A 21840-nucleotide genomic window follows, 5' to 3' on the forward strand; every position below is an offset into this window, starting at 1 on the left:
AGAAGAACATTAATAGTAAGGTTCCTGTTTCCTTAAAACAACAGTTGGTAGGTGGATTCTGGGATAGTGGTATCTAAACTTTAACTTTTAAAAAAATTAGTAGTTAAAGGGACACATCTTGAAAGTAGTTGCCCACCTTTTTTCTGTCTAACTGTATATTGTAAACCATATCAAATTGAGTAATGTTCTGAGTACTCATACACTGAAGCTAGAATAATAAAAATCCTTCAAAAGTATCATGTAGCTCCCAAGCTCTGCACATACTATCTGTTACAGCAAGTACAGAGTCTGGCTTGCATTTGGTGACAGAGAAGTGAACTGAATAAGCTCATTTACTAAAAAGATTCAGTGTTAAAATTTGGAACCCATAACACTAGCTCCTCTGTCAATGGCTGATTTGATCAGAGGCTCTTGAACACAATTTTAACAACTTCTACCCCTGGTTTTGTTTGGTTTCAGTAGGTATATTTTAATCACTAGTTATAGAAAGTTCTCATTTAAATGCCTTAATTGCTAGTAATCATAAGAACGTAAGAATGGCCATAGTGGGACAGACCAATGGTCCACCTAGTCCAGTATCCTGTCTTCTGACAATGGCCGCTGCCAGATGCTTCAGAGCAGCGGTTCTCAACCAGGAGTACGTAGAGGTCTTGCAGGGGTACATCAACTCATCTAGATATTTGTCTAGTTTTACATTAGGCTACACAAAAAGCACTAGCGAAGTCAGTACAAACTAAAATTTCATGCAGACAATGACTTGTTTATACTGCTCTATATACTATAAACTGAAATATATTCCAGTTGATTTATTTTATAATTATATGGTAAAAATGAAAAAGTAAGCAATTTTTCAGTCATAGTGTGCTGTGACACTATTGTATTATGCCAGATTTTGTAAGCATGCAGGTTTTAAGTGAGGTGTAACTGGGGGTCTGCAAGACAAATCAGACTCCTGAAAGGGGTACAGTTGTCTGGAAAGATTGAGAGCCACTGATTTAGAGGGAATGAACAGAACAGGAAAATTACTGAGTGATCCATCCCGTTGTCCAGTCCCAGCATTTGGCAATTGGAGGCTTAGGGATACACGCAGCATGGGGTTGCATCCCAGAACATCTTGGCTAATAGCCATTGATGGACCTGTCCTCCCTGAACTTACCTAATTATTTTTGAACCCAGTTATACTTTTGGCCTTCACAACATCCCCTTGCAATGAGTTCCACAGGCTGACTGTGTTGTGTGAAGAAGTATTTCCTTATTTTTTTTTTAAAACCTGCTGCCTATTAATTTCATTGGGTGACCCCTGGTTCCTGTATTAGGTGAAGGAATAAATAATACTTCCTGATTTGCCTTCATACCATCCATGATTTTATAGACTTATATCATATTCTCCCTGAATTGTCTCTTTTCTAAGATGAACAGTTCCAGTCTTTTTAATCTCTCCTCACATGGAAGCTGTTCCATACCCATCATTTTTATTGCCCTTCTCTACTTTTTCCCAATAGGACAACCAGGACTGCATGGAGTATTCAAGGTGTGGGCATAGCATGGATATATATATATAGTGACAATATGATATTTTGTTTTATTATCTGTCCCTTTCCCAATAGTTCCTAATGTTAGCTTTTTTGACTGCTCCTGCACATTGAATGAATGTTTTCAGAGAACTATCCACAATGACTCCAAGACCTTTCTTGAATGGTAACAGCTAATTCAGACCCCATCATTTTATATGTATAGTTGCGATTAAGTTTTCCAGTGTGCATTACTTTGCATCACACCCACAGAATCAGACAAAGTGGACAGAGCACCAAGTGGCCTCAGCGCGCTGAGCGCACTACAGCTCAGTGGGCCACCACACATCCATTGAAAATTGGAAACTTGTGAAACCCCATATGGCACATCCCTCAGGACAGAAAAGTGACTACCCAGAACTATCCTTAGAGAAAAGCATGAAGCCAGCGTAAGGTAGTCCTATGTACTCTGCCTGGGCCTGTAAGCACTTGTGATCATTGGTACTAATAGATCTAGTAATAGCAGCAGGAATAACTGATTTTTGTCCATTTCCAGGAGACTTGACTGGTGCTACTAGTGCAGTCTGAGAACCTTAACTAGGTCCTGAAGTTATCTTGACAAAGGTCAAAGATTTGAAGCACCTACATTCTCAGAACTGTTTCATAATCTTCTCTACAATCTTAACCAGACATGGAAGATTAAAAATAGGTCTATAGTTGGCAAGACTAGCAATGCCAAGCAAGTTTCTTGAATCAGTTGTACATATGCTTCCATAAAGGTGACAGGCGTGGGAGGAAATAATTGGTCTTTATGACCCTGAGAACCCCTCAACGCCAACTGGCAAAGGATTCACTGTTCTGTAACATCCACTCCTATCAGACCTGACTAATCCATTACACCCAACACATTGCTTTCTTAGTAGTTATCCAAAAAGGGTTGTGTAAGGTGTCTAATAAGCTCATATCATACAGATCTTCATAATCATTGTGAGATGTTTATACTGGTGGTATTTAGAGAGTTGTGTATGTGTACTGAAAACCAGTGTCCAAGGCAGAGCTGACAAAAAGTTTGTGCATCAGACACAGGACGCTGATTCACTGATCTCTCTGTCAGCTATCTAGATTAAGCACAATAAGTCAATACAATGGAAGGCAAATCTGCATACGGGGTAAACAGGAGTATGCAAAGATACCTTGGAGCCAGCACTCCAGGAAAAGAACCACAAGGGGTCATACTAGCTCTGGGAAAAAAACAGGACTTTGGGGTATAACAGAAAGGCAAAAGGACATTTTTTAATTTTTCACTGAGGGAATGAAAAGGACCATGCTTTTACATCCATAAACAGTGCACCCCACCCAGCTGGGCTGGTGATTCTAGGAGTTTGCTTTAGGTGAGAATATACTTCTGACAAGAATTTTAGCTTTTTTAGGCTCTAAGAAGCATGTTACACTTTTTATATGTGTAACTATTTTGTTTCCATTATCCTTACTCAGTATCTCTTAAATCTTAAATCTTTGATAATACCCTTCTGATTCTTTCACTATAAAAATATATTTCAGTAATGTTATAAAGGGCCTGATCCTGAGGTGTGTCAGTCAAGCTGTTGTGTACACTGTCTCTTTAGGGAGTACTTACCTGGTAATTTCTGTGCGTGTCTGGTGATAGGGGCTGGACAATGCAGGGAGCACTCCAAGGACTTGAGGGCTAGTGTGTCTATATCGCTGGCCGGCACAAAGATCCCAGTTCTGAGTGACATGGAAGTCAGTACTTGTGCGTGGCCATAGGCTGGGGATTTAAGGGAGCTGAGCTACAGCAGCCACAGACAAGTCTGCTTCATGCTCAGGGCAGGTAGTGGTGAAGTACCTCACAACCCTGTGTACTCCTGGGGAGTGCCACAGTCTCGTGCCCTTTTTGCTTTTTTCTGATTTACAAAGGAAGGCCTGAGATTATTTTTACATTAGAAATTTGGATACGGTCTGTCTCAAATACACTGACAACTGACGAACAAGTGAAATGACAACATTGCAAGAGTCAAGAAAGTGAGAGTTGAGCAACTGAGAGGAAAGAATTTTCTGAATTCTGGTTCTTGTTACTTACATTTGAGAGCTATTTCAATTTACATGGACTAACATTTTGGAGGAAAGCAATCTTTGTTAAGATTCATCATCACCCTTTCAATTCATGGTAAGCACTAATACACATCCTCAGAGACCCTCAACAAGTCCTCCAGCAAAACTAGAGAAAGCCATAGTAGATATTCCCGATATTTCTGAAGGTACGTCTACACTTAAAACAGCGTATCATGTACAGACAAAGCACACCCAGCTAGCGCAGGTATAAATAGTAGTGTAGACGGTGAGGCATGGCTTAGGCATGGCTTGGCTGAGGCATGGCTACGTGCCTGCATTCTCAGGGTACATGCCCTATACAGCTCTCTACATGCCCAAGAAGGGCAATCCACGTCTATGCTGCTGTTTTTTGCCATATAGTGTTCTGCTGCTTTTCCTGCTGCCAGAGCCTTTCCCTGCCACAATGAAGGCTCTGACAGCAGGGAGAGGCCCTGCTGCCTTGAACCTTTCCCCACTGCCTCCCCTTTGTGAGAGCCCTTCACTGCTACATATAGCTACACACTGCAGTGACAAATGTGGATGCAGCCTGCTTTCACTGCAGTGTGTAAACTACGTGTGTAGTGCCTCTACTCTACAAGCTGCCGTAAGGATAGACAAGACATGAGATTAAAAAAAAACAATGAGATAAAAAAATCCTAAAAACTGCAATGTTCAGGCCTTTACACATCATGAAAAAAGGCCCAACTTTTACCAAGTCCTTTGCAAATCCGCTTTTAAGAATGCTCAGCACTCTGCCCTGCTCTTGTACAGTTTCATAAATATTTTAGTTAAATGTCATGATACCTAAAGCTATGGATGGGCTCTTTTAGTTATAAAAAATTAACTAAAATAAACAACAGAACAGTATTTGCTGATAAGCAAGAAACACCAGCACTGCAGGCTAGCTATTTTTATGACACCTGCAACTCAGATATGTGAGATTTTTTACTTTCCATTTTGAAGATTCTAGTATCAGAAGTCTGTTATGGAGTTGTCTCTTCTCACTCCGTCCCCACCACCCTACCCCCAAACAATGATCCTGGGAATAGATTTTGACATCAAACAGGATTACCAGAATGAATCTGTCAAGATAACACACCCTGCTATGTTCTCTGGCAGCTTGCTTCCCTGGTTTCACTCTTCCATATTCAGCTGCTGCTTTTTCCTATGACTGCTTACAGACATTCCTCTTCATCTAACTCTGCAAAAGCAGTCTCTGAAGTTTGGTTCTTGGCCCCTTAAAACCTCAGGTATAACTCCTATGCTGCGGACACTTCATTCTATACCCCACTCCTTCACTGTTTTGACCACCCTTCACTTGCTTTCTGAATGCATTAACCTTACCCACATTTTGCTCCGCCACACTTCTTTCAGGGCAACACATCCAAAACAGATATCCAAGGATGACACACTGCTTCAGGAAATGTAGCCCTGTTGCCATTGGCTTTCAGCACCCAACCCCCAAAATGGGTAAATTTACTTATATTGGCATGTTTTGGCTCTAAATTATTCAGTGGCTATTACGGGAGGTTATTTAAAATATGTTCAGCCACAGCACTAGTATTTGCTGACAGTTTAGGTTTGCCAAAGGGCAACCACATGGCAGATTTTGAAAACTACCTATCTTGGGAACCAAACACTCTACTAGAGTAGGGGACCTAGGCCCTGATTCTCAAAGGCACTTAAGAGATTTAACTTCCACTCATTCCAGTGGGAGCTAGGCACTTAAATACCTTAGAAGATCTGGGCCCTACTGCCTTGAATAATTCACTTTTCAAATTTAGGCGTCTTCATTACTCCTCTCTTAGCTACACACCTACCACTGGATCAGTGAAAAATTCCAGAGACACAGCAAGGCTTTCAATCCCTCTGGAAGGTAGAAAATGATTAGGTTGTGATGTGTAGTATAACAGGAATAATCTACTGCTGTAATTCACTTTTGAGACTGATTAAACACCTTGGCTCCGTTTTAGCTATTAATCAAGCTCATTAGTTTATTTGCTTTATATGATACCAACAAAAAAATGCAACTGTGCATACAGAAAAGGAGGGACCAAGCTGACAAGGCTATTAAAGATAAAGGCAGGAAGTTTGAGGCTGATACCCACTTGAAGGAGGAACCAGTGGAACAACTCAAATAGGGGCTTGACATGGTAAGAATGACCAGGCTGGTAGATTATTTTAGCAGCACCATTTTGAATAGAATTAAGGGGAATAAGGCCACAAAGGAGGAGGTTGCAGTAGTCAAGATGCATAAAGAGGGTCTGGATGAGAATTTTAGCTTGAGATGAAGCGTTGGAAGAAGTGGTAGGGTTTATACACGAGTCTAGAGAGGGCCAACTGAAAGATGATCCCCAGTTTAAAGGGGTGAGTAACTGGGAAGATGGGGGTGTTACCCATAGTGACAGAGTAAGGTGGGGAAAGTTCAAGAGCTCACTTTTGTGCATGTTGAGTTTGACATGACAAATGGACATTCGTGAAAAGATATCAGAAAGATACTAGACTGGAGGAGGTGATAGCTCACTAGCGAAATTTCTGAGTCATCTGCATAAAGATCAGATACTTACGGATCCATATGACCAATGTGGCTAACAAGTTTCAATTCATGCGGTTGTTTCACAATCCCACCAACTGAACGCTCCTCACACAACAAGATTCTCACTTTGTCTTGCCATTCTTTTATGAAATTTGGATTAAAAAGATTCAAGTGGCACATGTTTATATTAACACATATCTGCTCACCTCCTTTGCTTGACGGCAGCAACAAGGTCTGGCCCTGAGAACATGGAAAACAAACTGTCTCCATTAGCTGAGGAGGTCTCGTCACTTGAGCTGGCTGAGTCTCCTTGATTACCGGACCAGCTGTTTGTCACATCACTGTAAGGAAATAGGATGTCAGTCCTCATTTCTACACTGTCCTGACCAGAGTACCTGCCATGAAGCGTTAATGGATTTTACGTTAAATGCTGAATGTTGGGAAGGCCCTACTCCTGGGACCCATTGGTTAAACCCTAGTTGTGCAGAAAGTGTAGAAGGGGGAATATTTTTGAGTTATCTAGTCACATAGAAAATCAGTAAATTTCTCTAATATATTATTATTATAGTAATAGACCTGCCACTGCAATATCATTAATTGCAGCAATCTAACATAAAAAAGAAAATCTCTTTCATTCATATATATGTATTCATATTATATACACACACCATAACCTCTCACTCAGGCAGAAGAGCCAAACGATACTTGGTTTAGGAATTTCCAAAAGGGTTCAGACATCTTTTTCAGAATTAGATGAGCATGGGATCTCTACCTGGACTCTGCAAACTGGTGTAAAAGGCAGGTTACAAACAACCACTCTCCCTTGGTGGAGAGATGGGAAGGGGATCCTGAAACCTTTTTATGTTGTAACATGAGGCCACAGCATGGAAAAGGATGAGAACCACTGAACTAGAGAACATAGCAACCCTCAGAACCTCTCACTGCATATACTGAAGACTGAATCCACATTTGCTGATTAAGCAGCATCCAGTTGATAATGTCTAGGAAGCTCAATTCAATCCCCTGACATACCAAGTGGCTTCATAGCATCATTCCTGATCATGAATATCCTTGGCCTTTAAGATATTAAAATAAACTCATTTTGAATTAAGCTTTATTATAAACCTGTCACTTCTTATGTTAAGATTAAAAATACACTGTATAAATACAACTGCACTAAAATATTTGTTTAAAGGACATTTTAAGCTAAATGTTACCACTTCAATATCAATAAAGCAGAAAATGGTCAAGCCTCCTACCCTTGAAAATTCTGTATTTTTTAGAAAAATATTACAGCGTTTGTCCAGTGAGGCAATGGCAGTTAACACAGCTATCAGGAAACACCTAGTAATTTACAGCATCTCTCCACTATGTTCAACTTGAACGTACAGTGGATTAGAACATAATGTATGGTCTCACTTACCCTTCTGTGAAATACTCCGGGAAAGGCCAGGTTCTGTGAGGATCATCAGGAAGAGGCCAGTTGCTACGTGTGTTGCTTGGGCGACGGATGTGCTGTGCTTGCCTTTTTTGTAGCATAGCCTGGCTGACCCCGGCTACATAGCGGGCAAACTCTGGATCAGAGCCAACTTAATATACAAAAAGAAATCTGAGAGTCAGTTGCTGACATATTCAGCTATTTCTACTGTAATTATCCCTTCATTTAATCCTTTCACTAGGCTGTCTATCCCAGCAAAAAACCCTAACAATGAATACCAGTCAACACAGTTGATAACTCTCTGTGAAGCAATATATAGTACTAAATAACTAGATAACTGAAAAAAGTTATGAATTGACAAAGAGGTACACAGTATCTCCATATGCTGAATAAGGGGAAAGGGGAAGTTACTGACCTGTAACTGGAGGTTCCTCAATATGTGGTCCCTATCTGTATTCCACTGTGGGTTATGCATGTGCACCATGCACCCAGAGCCAGAGAATTTGAAAATAGTGTCCACTGGTCTGCACATGCACCCTGGCTCACCTTGTGCCTCTGTCTGAGGGGATAAAGGCCGTGGGACCATCTCTCCAGTTCCTTCTCTACTGCAAATCAGATAAGATTTGAAGCAGAGGGGAAAGAGGGCAGACAGTGGAATAGAGATAGGAACCACACATCCGGAAGAACCTCCAATTATAGGTCAGTAACTTCGCCTTCTTCTTTGTGTGATGGTCCCTATTGTATTCCATTGTGGGTGACTGACAAGTAGTACTTAAGTAGAAGGAGGGTACTAGGCTGTAGAAGGAAAAGCTAAGTGGAAGACCACCAGCAAAATGAGGCATCAACAGAGGAATCCTGCACCAGGACATAATGTCTCACAAATGTGTGAATGGAACCCCATGTGGCCGCTTCACAGATATCAAGGAGTGGGACCTCCTAAAGTGATGCTGTAGTCATTGCTTGTGCTCTAGTGGAATGAGCTTTCACCACATCGTGGGGGGGGGGGGGGAGGGGGGGGGAGGATGGAATTTGGGATGTAGATGCAAAAAACCCCTTATCCTTATGGAATATAGTCAGGGCCCTACCATTCCATTTTGTTCAATTTCACAGTCATAGGGTTTTTAAAATCGTAAATTTCATGATTTCAGCCCTTTAAATCTGAAATTTAACAGTGTTGTAATTGTAGGGGTCCTGACCCAAAAAGGAATTGTGTGGGAGTTGCAAGGGATTCCACAACCTCCCTTGGAAGCCTATTGCAGGGCTTAATTATTCTTAGTTAGGAAGTTTTTCCTAATATCTAACCTAAATCTCCATTGGTGCAAATTAAGTTGATTACTTCTTGTCCTACTTTCAGTCCATACGGAGAACAATTGATCACTATCCCCTTTAGAACAGCCCTTAATGTATTCAAAGACTTATCAGTCCCTCCTCAGTCTTCTTTTCTCAAGATTAAACAAACTCACTCTTTTTTAAACCCTTCCTCATAGGTCAGGTTTTCTAAACCGTTTATCATTTTACTGCTCTCCCCTGAACTCTCTCCAATTTATCCACATCTTTCTTAAAATGTGGTACCCAAAACTGGACACAATACTCCAGCTGAGGCCTCACCAGTGCTGAGTAGAGCAGAACAATTACCTCCTGTGTCTTACATACGCCACTCCTGTTAATATATCCTAAAATGATATTAGCCTTTTTTGCAGCAAAGTGCTTGCATTGTCATCTACAAATTTTATAAGCATACTCTCCATTCCATTTTCCAAGTCATTAATGAATACATTGCCTAGTACCAGACCCACGACAGACCTCTGTGGGACTCCACTAGATATGTCCTTCCAGCTGGACAGTGAACCATTGATAACTACTCTGAGTATGGTCTTTCAACCAGCTGAGCATCCGCCTTACAGTAATTTCATCTAGACCACATTTCCCTAGTTTGTTTATGAGAATGTCATGTGTGACTGGGTCAAAATATACTAAAATCTAGCTATATCACATTAAGCTCTAAGCACATTATTTTAAAACAATTTCAAAAATTAGTTTCTCCTTTACTTACTGTATTAACCAAAGCCTGAGTTACGGATTCATACCACTCTGCTCAGAATATGGCACTCAAGTGAAGGAAGAGCTGATTTTTCCGTTTTAAAAAAGGTCATTTATTATATTATGTTTTTTAAAAGCCAAGTCACATATAAAACCATCTCCTTACCTATGTAACAATTTATTAAAAAGTGAATTAAAATATTCACTCTGTTCAATTATTTGCCACCTTCCTTTCAGCACAGAGGAAAACAGTAAGGTTTGTTTTGCATTCATGTTCTCAGTCCAGTAATGCAAATGCTATAGGGGGTTTAAATTACATATGGTGGGTTTTGTTTTAAAGTTCATTGGAACATTTCCATTGGACAAGTCTTTTTTTTTTTTTTTAAACCTGAAATCTAAATTCTGGGTCAATTTTACCTTGACAGCATGCCTGTAACTGGGACCCCAAATTTGGTTGGGGTTTGTTTTGTTTTGTTTTGTTTGTAAACAAAAAGGTCCCTGGGCAGAACTAGTAACTTCTCCTCTCATTTTACTACTAAAAGAAATACTTATCGTACACTCTGAATATTTTCTCTTCTTCTTACCATTAATAAACCTAGTCAGAGCACTACCCTTTTGGAATTTAACAAATGGTGCTGACTGCCTTTGTAGTAACCACAATGGGTAGGCCTGACCGTAAGCAGTAAAACTAGATGAGTGAACAAAGTAGCCACATACGAGTAGGAGACAAGTGAGTTGGTTGTTAAAAAGTCTCTACAGCCCTCAGGTGCATATGAATTGAGAGACAATGTCATAGTTGGGGGAAGAGGGGAAGGGACTCCTCTGCCAGTACAACTAATGTCTCTCCAAGCAGTTTTAATAACTGCATAATTTCTGCAGAGCAGAAACTTTTTGATGTTAGATGGGTTGTGAGTACGAAGATAATTGTGAGGGATCCTTTTCTGTATTGTGATGTGGTCCATGTTATGAAAAAGTTTCAGAAACCCTTGAAATTAGGGCTAGAAACTGAGGTTTTACTCTCATCTTTGCCAACGACTTGCAGGGTGTCACTTGGCTTTAAAAATCCGGGCCTATTTAGGCGTTGCTGCGCTCAGGATCACAACGCGTAATTGATTTAGAAGCTTATATCTCGAGCCTAAATTCCATTGTCAGTAGATGGAATTTAGACAAAGTGCATAAATCCCTTTTGAAAATTAGATTTAGGCTCCTAAATCAGTTAGATGTCGTGACCCTGAGTGCAGCACTAAATAGCTTTAAAAATCTGGGCCTTAAAACCTCTTTGTACCTCAATTCGCTCAACTGTTAAAAATAAAAGTGCACAGATGTTAATGCCCACTGACCCCTGTAAAACACTTGGGATCCACGGATGAAAAACACTGTTATCAATACTACCAACATTTAACAAGATTCTTTACTTTGTAAAAAGTATAAATAAAATGTAATTATTCAAAGAAAAAAAAGATACACACCTGCAGGATCAAAAGGCAGAATTTCTCCCAACATCCCAAAGACTCCATCATTCTGGTCACGGTTCGGCCATGTGTTGTTTCTAGGTCCTTGTGGTTTTTGTCCTAACATCTCAGACACCATACTGTCCATATAGCTGCTCACAAGACCCAAGCTATACAAATCAGAGCTCAGATCTGAGAAGCCAGGATTGTTCCACTGACTAATATGAGACAATCCAGCCCCAACGGCTTGTGCTGACTGCTGTGAAGAATTATTCACCCATTTGCTGGATACACGCTGTTGCTGCGCTCCAAATGGTTGGAGAAGATGTTGATAATACTGCATTTGCTGCTGCTGCTGCTTTTGTGACTGCTGTTGCTGTGACAACCCTTGCTGAGAAGGGTGCAGAGATGTGTGAGACACAGACTGTGGTTGCTGTTGCACTGCTCCCGATTTTTGTTCTGTTGCTGTAGAAGATGCAACAGAGTTCCTTCTTTTCACCAATGGAGAAGTCTGCTGGGATTTGCCCATATTAAAACCAGACAAGAAATCTATAACCTCCTGCATTTCCTGGTCAGTTGGTAAATTCATACCTTTATCATCCTTGCCATCATCTGCTTTGAAGAAATTATCACACCTTTCAACAAGAAATCCATTGACTATTTGGTTACTTGTGCTTTGAGTTGGCTGTAATGGATCTATAGTCCTAGGGAAATTACCAATGTTCAAAATACTTTGTAACCGTGTGTCTATGTTACTGGGCATTTTAGTTTTCTCCTCTGCATTGTTACCTATGAAGACATTTTTGGAAGGCGTACTGGGGATAGAGTAACTTCCACTGTTGCTTGAACTGGTGCAGGAAGTTTTCTTTGTGAACCGTGAAGTCAGTTTTGAGAAAGTCTTTTGCAGGCCTCCCGATGACTTGCTTCCATTTCCAGACGGCATGTCAACTTGATTCCCGAAGTCACAGATCTCACGCTGTAACTGGATCTGAATACAGGGCAAAGCTTGCTCCCTGTTTCAACAAAAAACATCTCTTTCAAGCCAACCAATACATTAGCCTAACACAAAACACAAAACTATGTCTTAACAAGTCTACACTTTCAGTCTGTGTATTTTTGGGAACTGAATAATTGGGTAATGGATGGGGGAAACAAAAAATAGAGCTCTTCAGACAAATCTTGGTTAACGTCAATCAGACTAGTAAATTATTTTCTTATTTGACAGAGTGATGTTAGCTAAACAGCTACATTGGTATTGATTAGTCTGGTTGACTTGAAGTTTTGGGGTATTCATTTTTTTTAAAAATGTATTTTAATAAGGCTCAAAAATCTGACAGGCACACCCATGTCTTTGCAATAGGCCAGCAGACTGCAGGAAGGTAATTTTTGTTCCACTTTTTCCATCTACCTCCAGGCTACCTAAGCTTTGCAAACTTCTTACTGTCTGATATACGCCCCAATTCTCTGCCTTCCTCCCCCCATGAACAGACACTAACAATTTTTGCAATATTGTATTGAGTCATCTTACAGACCTCCAAATAACTGACTTCTTTTAAACTAGAAAAGTAGAGCATAAGGAAAATGTGAGATGTACCTTCCTTCCTTCCACCTGTTTATGTCAAACACAGCAGTATAGAGCACATCTACCAGTCCCAAAGTCTTCTCTGGATCCAGACTCCTCTGCAGTAAAGACATTGTTGCTGGATCTTCCTTCAGACACCTAAAAATATTGAATTTTTTAAAAAGCTATTCTTGGACTATTCCAATCATAAATGTTTAATAAAAGCAACAAAATGCCACTTAAGTATGCTAAAACTTGGTTATGCATTTGCGAAACAAATCAGGTATTGTTCATAGATAGCTTAGCTACCACCACTTAACATGAGCAACCAAAATCACTCTGCTTTTGGGTAAGAACAGAGAATTGCTACCAAGTACTGATGATGAAATTCAAAAACTGGAATGGATGGGTTGCACTCATGCTGTAAGAATGACAAGCAGCAGAAACCAAATGAGGACTCAGAATTCTCAGCATCTCCCCTTTCAGACCTGCCTGTTATCTCCCAGAAAAAGCTACTTGTACCAGTAAGGCAATGTTCAATGCTGAAATAATTTATAGTATAACAGAAGTCTCTGCACTAGGCACATATGACATAACCTTCTCACATGGGTCATTCAGCACTGGTAGACTTGAGATGCAGAACCATTACTAACAGTAAAAATATCCTCTTTCTGAATTCTACGGTCCACCACTCTGGAACAGATAGGATCTCTATAGCAATCCCACATCCCTAATAAAAGACAAGAATATCAAGAACAAACTGCTTTGAGTACAATGGAAATGGTGTCCACAGAAGCAAAAGTGCCCAACTTGAAATGCTTACACAAAACAAGTGTCTACCTCAGCATCTTCTGCTGAAGCTTCTGCAATTTCAGTCTGGAAGAGGTTGGGCCAGCCTGACATCAGTGAAAAAGGACAGACACTCCATGTTCAGCCAGTGCAAGAAAGATTAAATCACTTGGAAAAAGTGATTCTAGAAGCTCCCCAAGTACTTTACTACACTCTGAAAAGACAAAACTCACCCCCCCATTAAAAAAAAAACAAAAACTTTTCATATCTTTAATGGCAAGCGTTCTCCAATGCGGGTCTGGGAAAGAACTACTTTTTGGCCCAAATGGAAGCAGGTCGCCGAATAGGGTGAAAAGTTAATTCACACACACGCACACGTGTGCAAAAACAGTTGCTCTCTCCTGAAAGTTCCCTCTCCCAGCAGAGATTATGGCAATTTTTAAAAAAGACGATATTAATAGACAGATAAAATAAGGAAACTGACTTACAGGCTTCTGAGGGGGTTTACACAGTAAACTCATTAGCTAAGTCCTCAGCCATTTTGCAGGGAAGGGTGAGTTTAACTGGAGATCTGGAGAGACAACTTTAATATATAAAATGATCCATGATTATCAATGGATGACCCTCATGAAAAATCTTCAGTTCTGCCATGGAGACTACTCAGGGCAGATGCTTGAACCCTAACAAAAGTTACAGCAAGAGACCTCTATTCAGCTCCTAATGGAAAAAAATAAAATACAAGCTCAGGAACAGGTGTGGAGAGATGTATTCTTATTGAGGACAGCCAGCGCATTTTTTCCAGACATTGCAAAAGGAATGAAAGTTGGGCAATTTAAGAGTACAGAACTTCCCAACTAGCCATTTCTGAGCTACATTCACCCTTCCAGGTCACTCAGTCATTAGATCAGAATCAGTAACAGGTCCATGCTTAAGTATATCATGGCATTAGAAGGGGATTATCCACAGAGGGCTGCTACAGACCACAACGGCACTGTATCTGTGCATCAAGAAAGATGAAAAAGTAACCTCTGATCCACCTGAAAAAGAAAGCATTTTGAGTCTCTTGTAAGGCTTGCAGTATTTGACTGGTGTTTTGGTTGGCATATGAATAAAGACAGCTCTCAGTTCAACCTCCTAGAAAGTTAAAAACTTACAGATGAAGTGACTTCCATGTTTGGTTTATTAGTTTCCATCCTGTTTTTTCATAGATGACTGAAGAGGAGTGTGTTCATACCAGAGCTGCTTGAGCAGAACACAATGCATGGCAAGTCTTATGGCTCTCAGTTACAGAATACAGTGCACATTGTTTTTCATTATGTACTGTTTGCCTTGTGCCATCTGATATCCCTCAAAAGCCTCCAGTTTAAGGGGCTGGTGACGTTTCATACCTGATACAGTTCCTGTAGACCTCTGGTTAAGAGATGTAACCTGCTCAGCCGCCATAGAAGTCAGGACTCAATTCTGTCGTCCTAAATGACTCTAGATTATCTGAGAGGCACAACTTGTTTTGTATCAGAGTACACCTTGTTTTGTAGTTTTCTGCAGTTAAACCCATGAAACTACATCCAGACACAGAGACCCATCACATGCATGCCCTCCCTGACAAGTTACCAGGGCAATGACAGAAAGGATTTGCAAATCAGGCTAGGTATTAATTCCCACTTTCTTTATGTTGTTTCTGAACACACAGCTGGTCTCAATTCTGAGTGTGAGATACGGAACTTCTATCCAGCTCCATTACTAATCTTAATTGAAGAGATCGATATCAAGTTGATTATCCCTTCAGTTAGTCAGAACAACAGGTAGGCCCAGCAAGGGCATCATTTCCGATGGGGAGAGGGGCAACTTTAACCATGATTCCAGAGGCTACTTAGGCACCTAAAAACTTTATATTTGTTTTTGGTTTGTTGTTTGTTTTTGTATGGTTGGGTTTTGTTGTGGTTTTTTTTGTTTGTTTTTTAAGATAATGGGGTAGGGGCCACAACCAAAAATAACTCAAAGGAAGGGGCTCATCTAAAAAGGTTTGAAAACTGCTCAGGGTGCAGGCAGGGGGATAGCTAGGGGCTGTGTGCTGGGAGGGATATTGCTTAGGGTGCAGGGAGGGGCTGTGTCCGAGGGGGAGCTGCTGCTGCTGTGGCGGCCAACCATGCACTCAGTCCCTAGTTGCCACAGTGGGGCAGATCTAGGGGGCAGGAGGGCTTTCCCTGCCCAGGCACACAATGGGAGGAGGGAGAGGGACACCCTGAGATCAGCCCCACCGGGCTCTGTGCAGCAGATCAGGAGGCAGGCTCCCAGTCCCAAGCAGCTCGGACAGTGGCAGCTCCATGGCAGGAAACAGAGGCAGCCCAGCGGCTCCAGAGCAGGGGAAGGAAGGAAGGACAGCATCTTCCCTCCAGCTGCAAAATGTGGTACAAAGCTTGGGGGGAGGGGAAGGGGAAGGTGCCACCCACCCCAAATGGCACCCCTGAGGCCCAGATCAAGAGGTAGGAATAACTGATGCACTGGGTCTATCTTTCATTTTAGGGAAGAGCTACAGAGCATTCGCTAGTTCAAAAAGTAGGGCCTTATACTTCAGATGTAGCTCAGGGCAAGCCCTAGATATTGTTGTTAACACTAATGTATCATAAAATAATTGAAGGTCCACTGATACTAGGAATTCCTGGAACTGATAGCTGAATGATTACCCCCACTGACTCCAAGTCTAATAACTTACTAACAAAGATTTCACTGAGCCACCAAAGCACAGAATTGCCAAAACCTAGTTATTTCTCCAGCCATAGAACCAAAATCAGAACTGTTGTCACTTGAAATGGGACACCAGTGGAGAACATTGCTTCTTTTTGACAGTAATTAGGGGACAAAATTTTTGAAGGGAAAAAAGGTTAAAGAATTTTATGTAGTACCTCTCCAAGTGAGATCAGGAAACTAACAGCCTTATATCTGCCTAGTGAGCCCCAGTCAGGGATGAGCCCTTTATCAGATGCCCGCCAGGAAGAGCAATTAAACTCAATCTACTAGATTTAGTTTCAGAAAAGCCTCTCCTATCACCTGTAGATGTGATAAAGGAATGGTTACTTTGGTACCTAAAATGAACTTTTTGTGGAGGAGAAAATATAATTTGCACTGCCCTAGAAGTACAATTGGGATGTTGAACAGATCCAGGGGCCAGACTTTTAGTGAGGATGCAAAGACTCTTTATGGTCTGGAATACTTAACATCATGATCTAAGACCTCCCTAAATATACTTGCAACCCTTAGAAGTAAGGAATAAACAGTTACACTTCAGATGTACTAGGTGACCTGAAAATTAATGGGCTTGTCTTGCTACCATTAAGTGGGACATTCTACAAGTAGGTGGTCAGAAACCTGAGCCACGACATGGAGAAAGGCAGCTACCAACTTCACTAAATCCAAGGTATTTGCACCAGATCTGGAATCAGAGAATTCTCTCTTTCACTTGGAGGAATCAAGCACCATAAAGGTACACAAGGAAATAGTTAATTGATCCACGAAGAATTCCAACCAACTACTTAATCAAAGAGTCTTTAGAAGTAACAATTGCCTTTCACCAGAAAAGAGAAGCAACCATTGCCCACACCCAGTGAGCAGTCCACTTCTAGAGTCTGATCTCCCATGAGTATTTTGTCCGACAGGGAGCCAACAGCATTTATGTGATTGTCTAAAATGTGATACACTAACATCTGGATTTGGTCAAATACTTAACGAGCACCTCTATCACACAGTGAATAGACAGTGCTCTATTAACGTTTGTCAGTTTGGGGCGCTCCTCCAAAGACTTTCAGTTGTGGTTCAAGTAGTCTTCATTTTCTTTTTAGTTGTTTTCAAAAAATAGAGCAATTTAAACAGTATTCCAATGACAGGAAACATCCGGAGTGCCAGTTTATAATCTGGAGGAATTAAAGAAGAATTCACCTTTCTCTGCGGAAAGTGACTAGGCCATTTACACTTGAGGAAATGCCATATACACTATTAGTTGCAGGCGGTCTCCACTAAAGGCTCAGACTCATCACCTACCATAAACTGAAGTCGTCCATAATACTGGAGGCGCTGCAATAAAAGAGATCTGAAAATGTGCTTGCTGTTTCAAAAGGATGACAATATTTGGTCAAACCTGGCAATTAGAAAAATGAATTCATTTAGCTCCATAGTCTACACTACTGAAGGCCCCACACCAACCTTCTGGAAAGGTTCAGTGAGGTACCAGAGTCCCTCACCTGCCACCAAGATACTTGAGGAGGTCCTCTCACCTCCCAGACTTCTTGAGAGAGATATGCCACCTCAGAGAAAGAGAGGTGACTTAGCAGTTCATACACTGAAGGTCTGCCACAGAAGAGTGAATATAATAGGGAAGGATTTGTTTGCCTTTTCTTTCACCTGTTTAACTATTACCATCCTTTCTTCTTTTAAAAAAAAACCTCTTCAGTATTCTAGTCTAACAGCATTGCCTCCATTCTATTGCCTCCTGAAGAAACAGCGCAAATACTAGGAGCTAACAGAGAACATGCCAAGAAATTCTAGGCACACCTTTCAGTCAATCCTACAGCAGAAGCACCACACCTCAGTTCCAGATTGGAGGAGTCTGATGAGGCAGATGCTAGAACTGGGAGTAACATTCAATGATATCACATCATGGGTTTTCCTATATAAAAAATAAAATCATGCCTACTAGTGTTATCTGAAATACAATATTTATTTACCAAGTTGATGGGACTTGCACCACAATTCTGGATCCTTCTAAACTAATCTGAGGAGCGTATGCTTCTTTATTTTCAATCTGCGCTGTGTCCACAACCACCTAAGCAAATAAAGTAACAATATTTAGTTCTTTTAAGAATATGGTTAAGTTGTTTTACCACCTGAAGTTCAAAAGGTAATGAAAACTGGCAACACACACAGAACTGCAGCAAAATATAATTGCAATTTGATTTCTATTTTAATGTATCAAGACAGCAAAAGTAGGATAATTTCTCAAATCAAGCATTTAAATAAACAGCAGAGACATAATTTTATCCTCAGCTACATTCTGTTGTTATGCATCGCCGCATGCAGTATCAGCTAGTGCACTTCAACAGGCACCACAATGGCCATCAGACTTGGAGGCAAGGAATTCTAATTCTCCCAACCCACTACCTCAATAGCCCCAAAAGCATCTTTTTGGTGAACTCTTTTGTACAAAACTGACACTTAATTGGGATGCCTGAGGTGAAAGAGATGAATGTTATTTTAGTCTGCAACTCTAGATTAACTTGCAATTCCACAGTTTTCTGGGTTCTAAGATCCTACATACACAGTCCCTGCCTCTGCCCATCCTGAATTGTGTCTCATTATTAATGCCTTCCTTAGTAAGAAGAGGGAGATGACCATCCAATTTGTTGAGTTTGGGTCCCCCTCCATAAGACATCGTTTCTGAAGCTGGAGGGTTTGGAAATTACCATTCTGTCTTGAACCTTCCCTTATTAGGAAAACTGACTGAGAAGGATGGATTTGCATAAACCTAAATAATGATATTTTGAGAAGGTTCCACATTTGATTCATGTTTTCATTTGAGGTCCAGTCTTTATCCACAGGCCATTTTGGTCATTTATAATAGTTTATTTTGGTTGTGCTGAGACTCCCAGCAATGTCTGAGTCACCATCAGACCTCATGTCTATGACTAACAGATAAGCTATACCATTTAACTTTGAAATGGAAAAGTCCTCCAGTGCAGAGAAGCCTTAAGGGATTTTAGTGGTGTGTCTGCAGTAACCTTCCACCTGGTTCTGCTATTATCTGGTAGGCATGCATCACTATTGGTGATGGAGAAATGTGTCAGGTGAAGCATTTGAAATGGAGGGGCCTGAAGACTGTTGAGATCCTATGTTCCTTCCTATGGTGTCAAACCTACTAAAATTGCAGCACACATAACTGCACTGCCATTACCCACCCTTTAGGTGTTCCATCACTGAGCATATGACTGCATTCGTTTCCTCTGGATATTTGCCTCAGTCCATTCATCCCTACTTGTAAACAGTCTCTGAGCACACTTTTTTTTTTAAAAAAAGAGGCCATTATGATTAGCGTTCGCCCTATGTACGAGCTTCTATACACCTTTTTTTTTTTTTTAAAACAACAATGCCATTCTATTACTTTGTTTAGGTTTCAGAGTATTTATGAAACTTGAATTTTATTCTGAAGATCTACGGATTTATGCCACACCCGTAGATATGTATGATAGGATAAGAAATGAAAGATTTATGAATGATTTATTCCTAGTATTCAAGGGACAGATGCCATCTGTAACTTAGATGTGTGTAATTCAGGAGCAAATCTTGCTTCACTCAGACCCAACTTACAAACATAAAAAAAATTCTCAACATTTGGCCAAGGTTACAATATCTTGGGTTTAGAAATTACTAGAAGCTAGGATGTTGCTGTTACAGGAACACGATGCTAATAGCAGGGAGAAATGCTAGCACAAAATTACCTTTATTATAATTAGTTTCATTTTATCCCCACATTATATGATATCCAATTAAGAAAAGTCATAGTTGTGATTTTTTCCTGACACACTAAAAAGAAAACATCTTAAATCCATGCGCTAGTGCTATTTAAAAAAAGGGGTGTCATTAAATATGACTCTTAATACCAAAATGCATGACAAATCGCATAGAAAAGCATTCACAAAATGTAACTTCAACATTACTACAAAAGTATCAACTCAACAGTACTAACATAAATGTTTTGATAAGAGACTGGAGGTCAGGCAATGCCACAAACAAATCAGCCAGTGCTCATTTTTAAACAAATGCAGGAGATGATTCTTTAGGAAAGGTAGTGCTGTGCTCCTATCTTTTGATTTTTCCCTTTTCCTCTTGGGGAGGTGGATTATTACCTATGCCAATGGGGAACCCCTCCCGTTGGCGCAGATAATGTCTACACTGAAGCGCTACACAGTGCGGCTGGTGCGCTGCAGCTGTGCTGCTGTAGCAGTTTAAGTATAGACATACCCTTATGTTAACAATAAAAATCAATGTTAGTATCTTTACAATACAGCAGGCCTGGTCAGTCAAACTGGGTTTCCAGTTGCTTTGCATTACTGGAGCAGCACAAAGCAGAGCTGGAGTGTACCAGTGAATATGCAAAGACCCCTGAATTATCAAGCACAATGGGCTAAGTTCAACCGAGCGTAGCAGAATAAACCTTGGTGAACATCAGAACATTTGAATGTAGTTTTGAAAATTTAGAATACGATTTTCATAAGTGTTGAGTAGTCACAACTTTAGTTGACTTAAATCTGAAGATCAGGTTCTTAATCTACAAAGTAAGACAAATACTGAATACCTAGAGTAACTGCTCCATTTCACTTTCTAATCTTTTTCTAACAAGATGCATAGCCAAAATATGTGCGGCATAGAGTAAACTAAATCTTCATGAGACTGTTCTATAATGTTTTATTTGGCATTTAGGTAGCAAGTTAACTCATAAATCTCAGCCAGTACAGATGCATTAGTTTCTAAAAACAGTAACATGAAGGGCGTACTATTTCTACTCCTGATTCGTTTATCTGACTTCTGAACAAAATAAATTCAAAATACAGTGAACACATGTTTCTCACACCCAGCCTGGTGGTTACTTAGGAAATGGCTTCCTGTTCATCAGACATCTATTGTTCTTGTTTTACAGGTGTTTCCTCCCTCACCCCACCCAGAGAATGCTTTAAAGGAAAAGATTAGAATTTGTCGTCATTACATAAAATTGTACGCAAATGTAATTTAATTTTGCAGAATTATTTTTACAAAGCACCACAGGTGTGCAAAGCAGTCTACAGACAAAAATGGCAAAACCCTATTCTGAAGAGATTACAGTGTAATTTGCCGGGGGGGGGGGGGGGGGGGGGGGGCACAAAAAGGAATGACAAACCACGAGTAAGACAGGAGTATAAGAAGATGAGGCTTACAAGAGTGAAAGATCACACACTGTTTACTGTTATTCTTGCATCTTCTTAGTGCCTCTGAATATAAAAGGCCTCTGCTATTAGATAAATGATGCCAGCAGCAAATGGAGTTATTCATGATTTTACCCAAGTTATTCCTAAAGTGGCAATTTCATTTTGGCTTACACTATAATCAAAGGAGTTCTATGCCAACAACTCTCCCGGCTGCCAGCATGGAACTCTCATGATAGCAGCACTTCAATGGCCAGCAGGGCTGCCCTGCCCTCTGTGTTTTCTCACACCCCACTGCTATTGAGCCTCCCACTCCAGGTGAAGAAACCACCTATCCCCCTCATGAGAACAGCTCTGCCCTGATCCAACCCCTCTTGTATTTAACATTTTAAAAATATTTCTTCCTCAAAAACACCTAATCAGAATGAGACCAACAATCTTACTGTACTACCACCGAAC

The 21840-nt window shown here is 40.6% G+C and overlaps 1 protein-coding gene across 4 annotated transcripts in view; it reads right to left on the minus strand.

The window, feature by feature from the left end:
- Positions 1-21840, minus strand: part of GARRE1 (granule associated Rac and RHOG effector 1) — a 112302-nt gene that overhangs the window by 3705 nt on the left and 86757 nt on the right. For all 4 annotated transcript variants that reach the window (XM_037877771.1, XM_037877773.2, XM_043526028.1 and 1 more), the window contains 5 exons: positions 18154-18251; positions 12680-12805; positions 11104-12098; positions 7580-7745; positions 6363-6497 (listed from right to left, as the gene is read on the minus strand). In XM_037877771.1, the coding sequence (XP_037733699.1) occupies positions 6363-6497; positions 7580-7745; positions 11104-12098; positions 12680-12805; positions 18154-18251 (1520 nt within the window). The remainder of the gene's footprint in view (positions 1-6362; positions 6498-7579; positions 7746-11103; positions 12099-12679; positions 12806-18153; positions 18252-21840) is intronic.

Source organism: Chelonia mydas, chromosome 12 (genome assembly GCF_015237465.2).
Source record: "Chelonia mydas isolate rCheMyd1 chromosome 12, rCheMyd1.pri.v2, whole genome shotgun sequence".
Classification (NCBI taxonomy): domain Eukaryota; kingdom Metazoa; phylum Chordata; order Testudines; family Cheloniidae; genus Chelonia; species Chelonia mydas.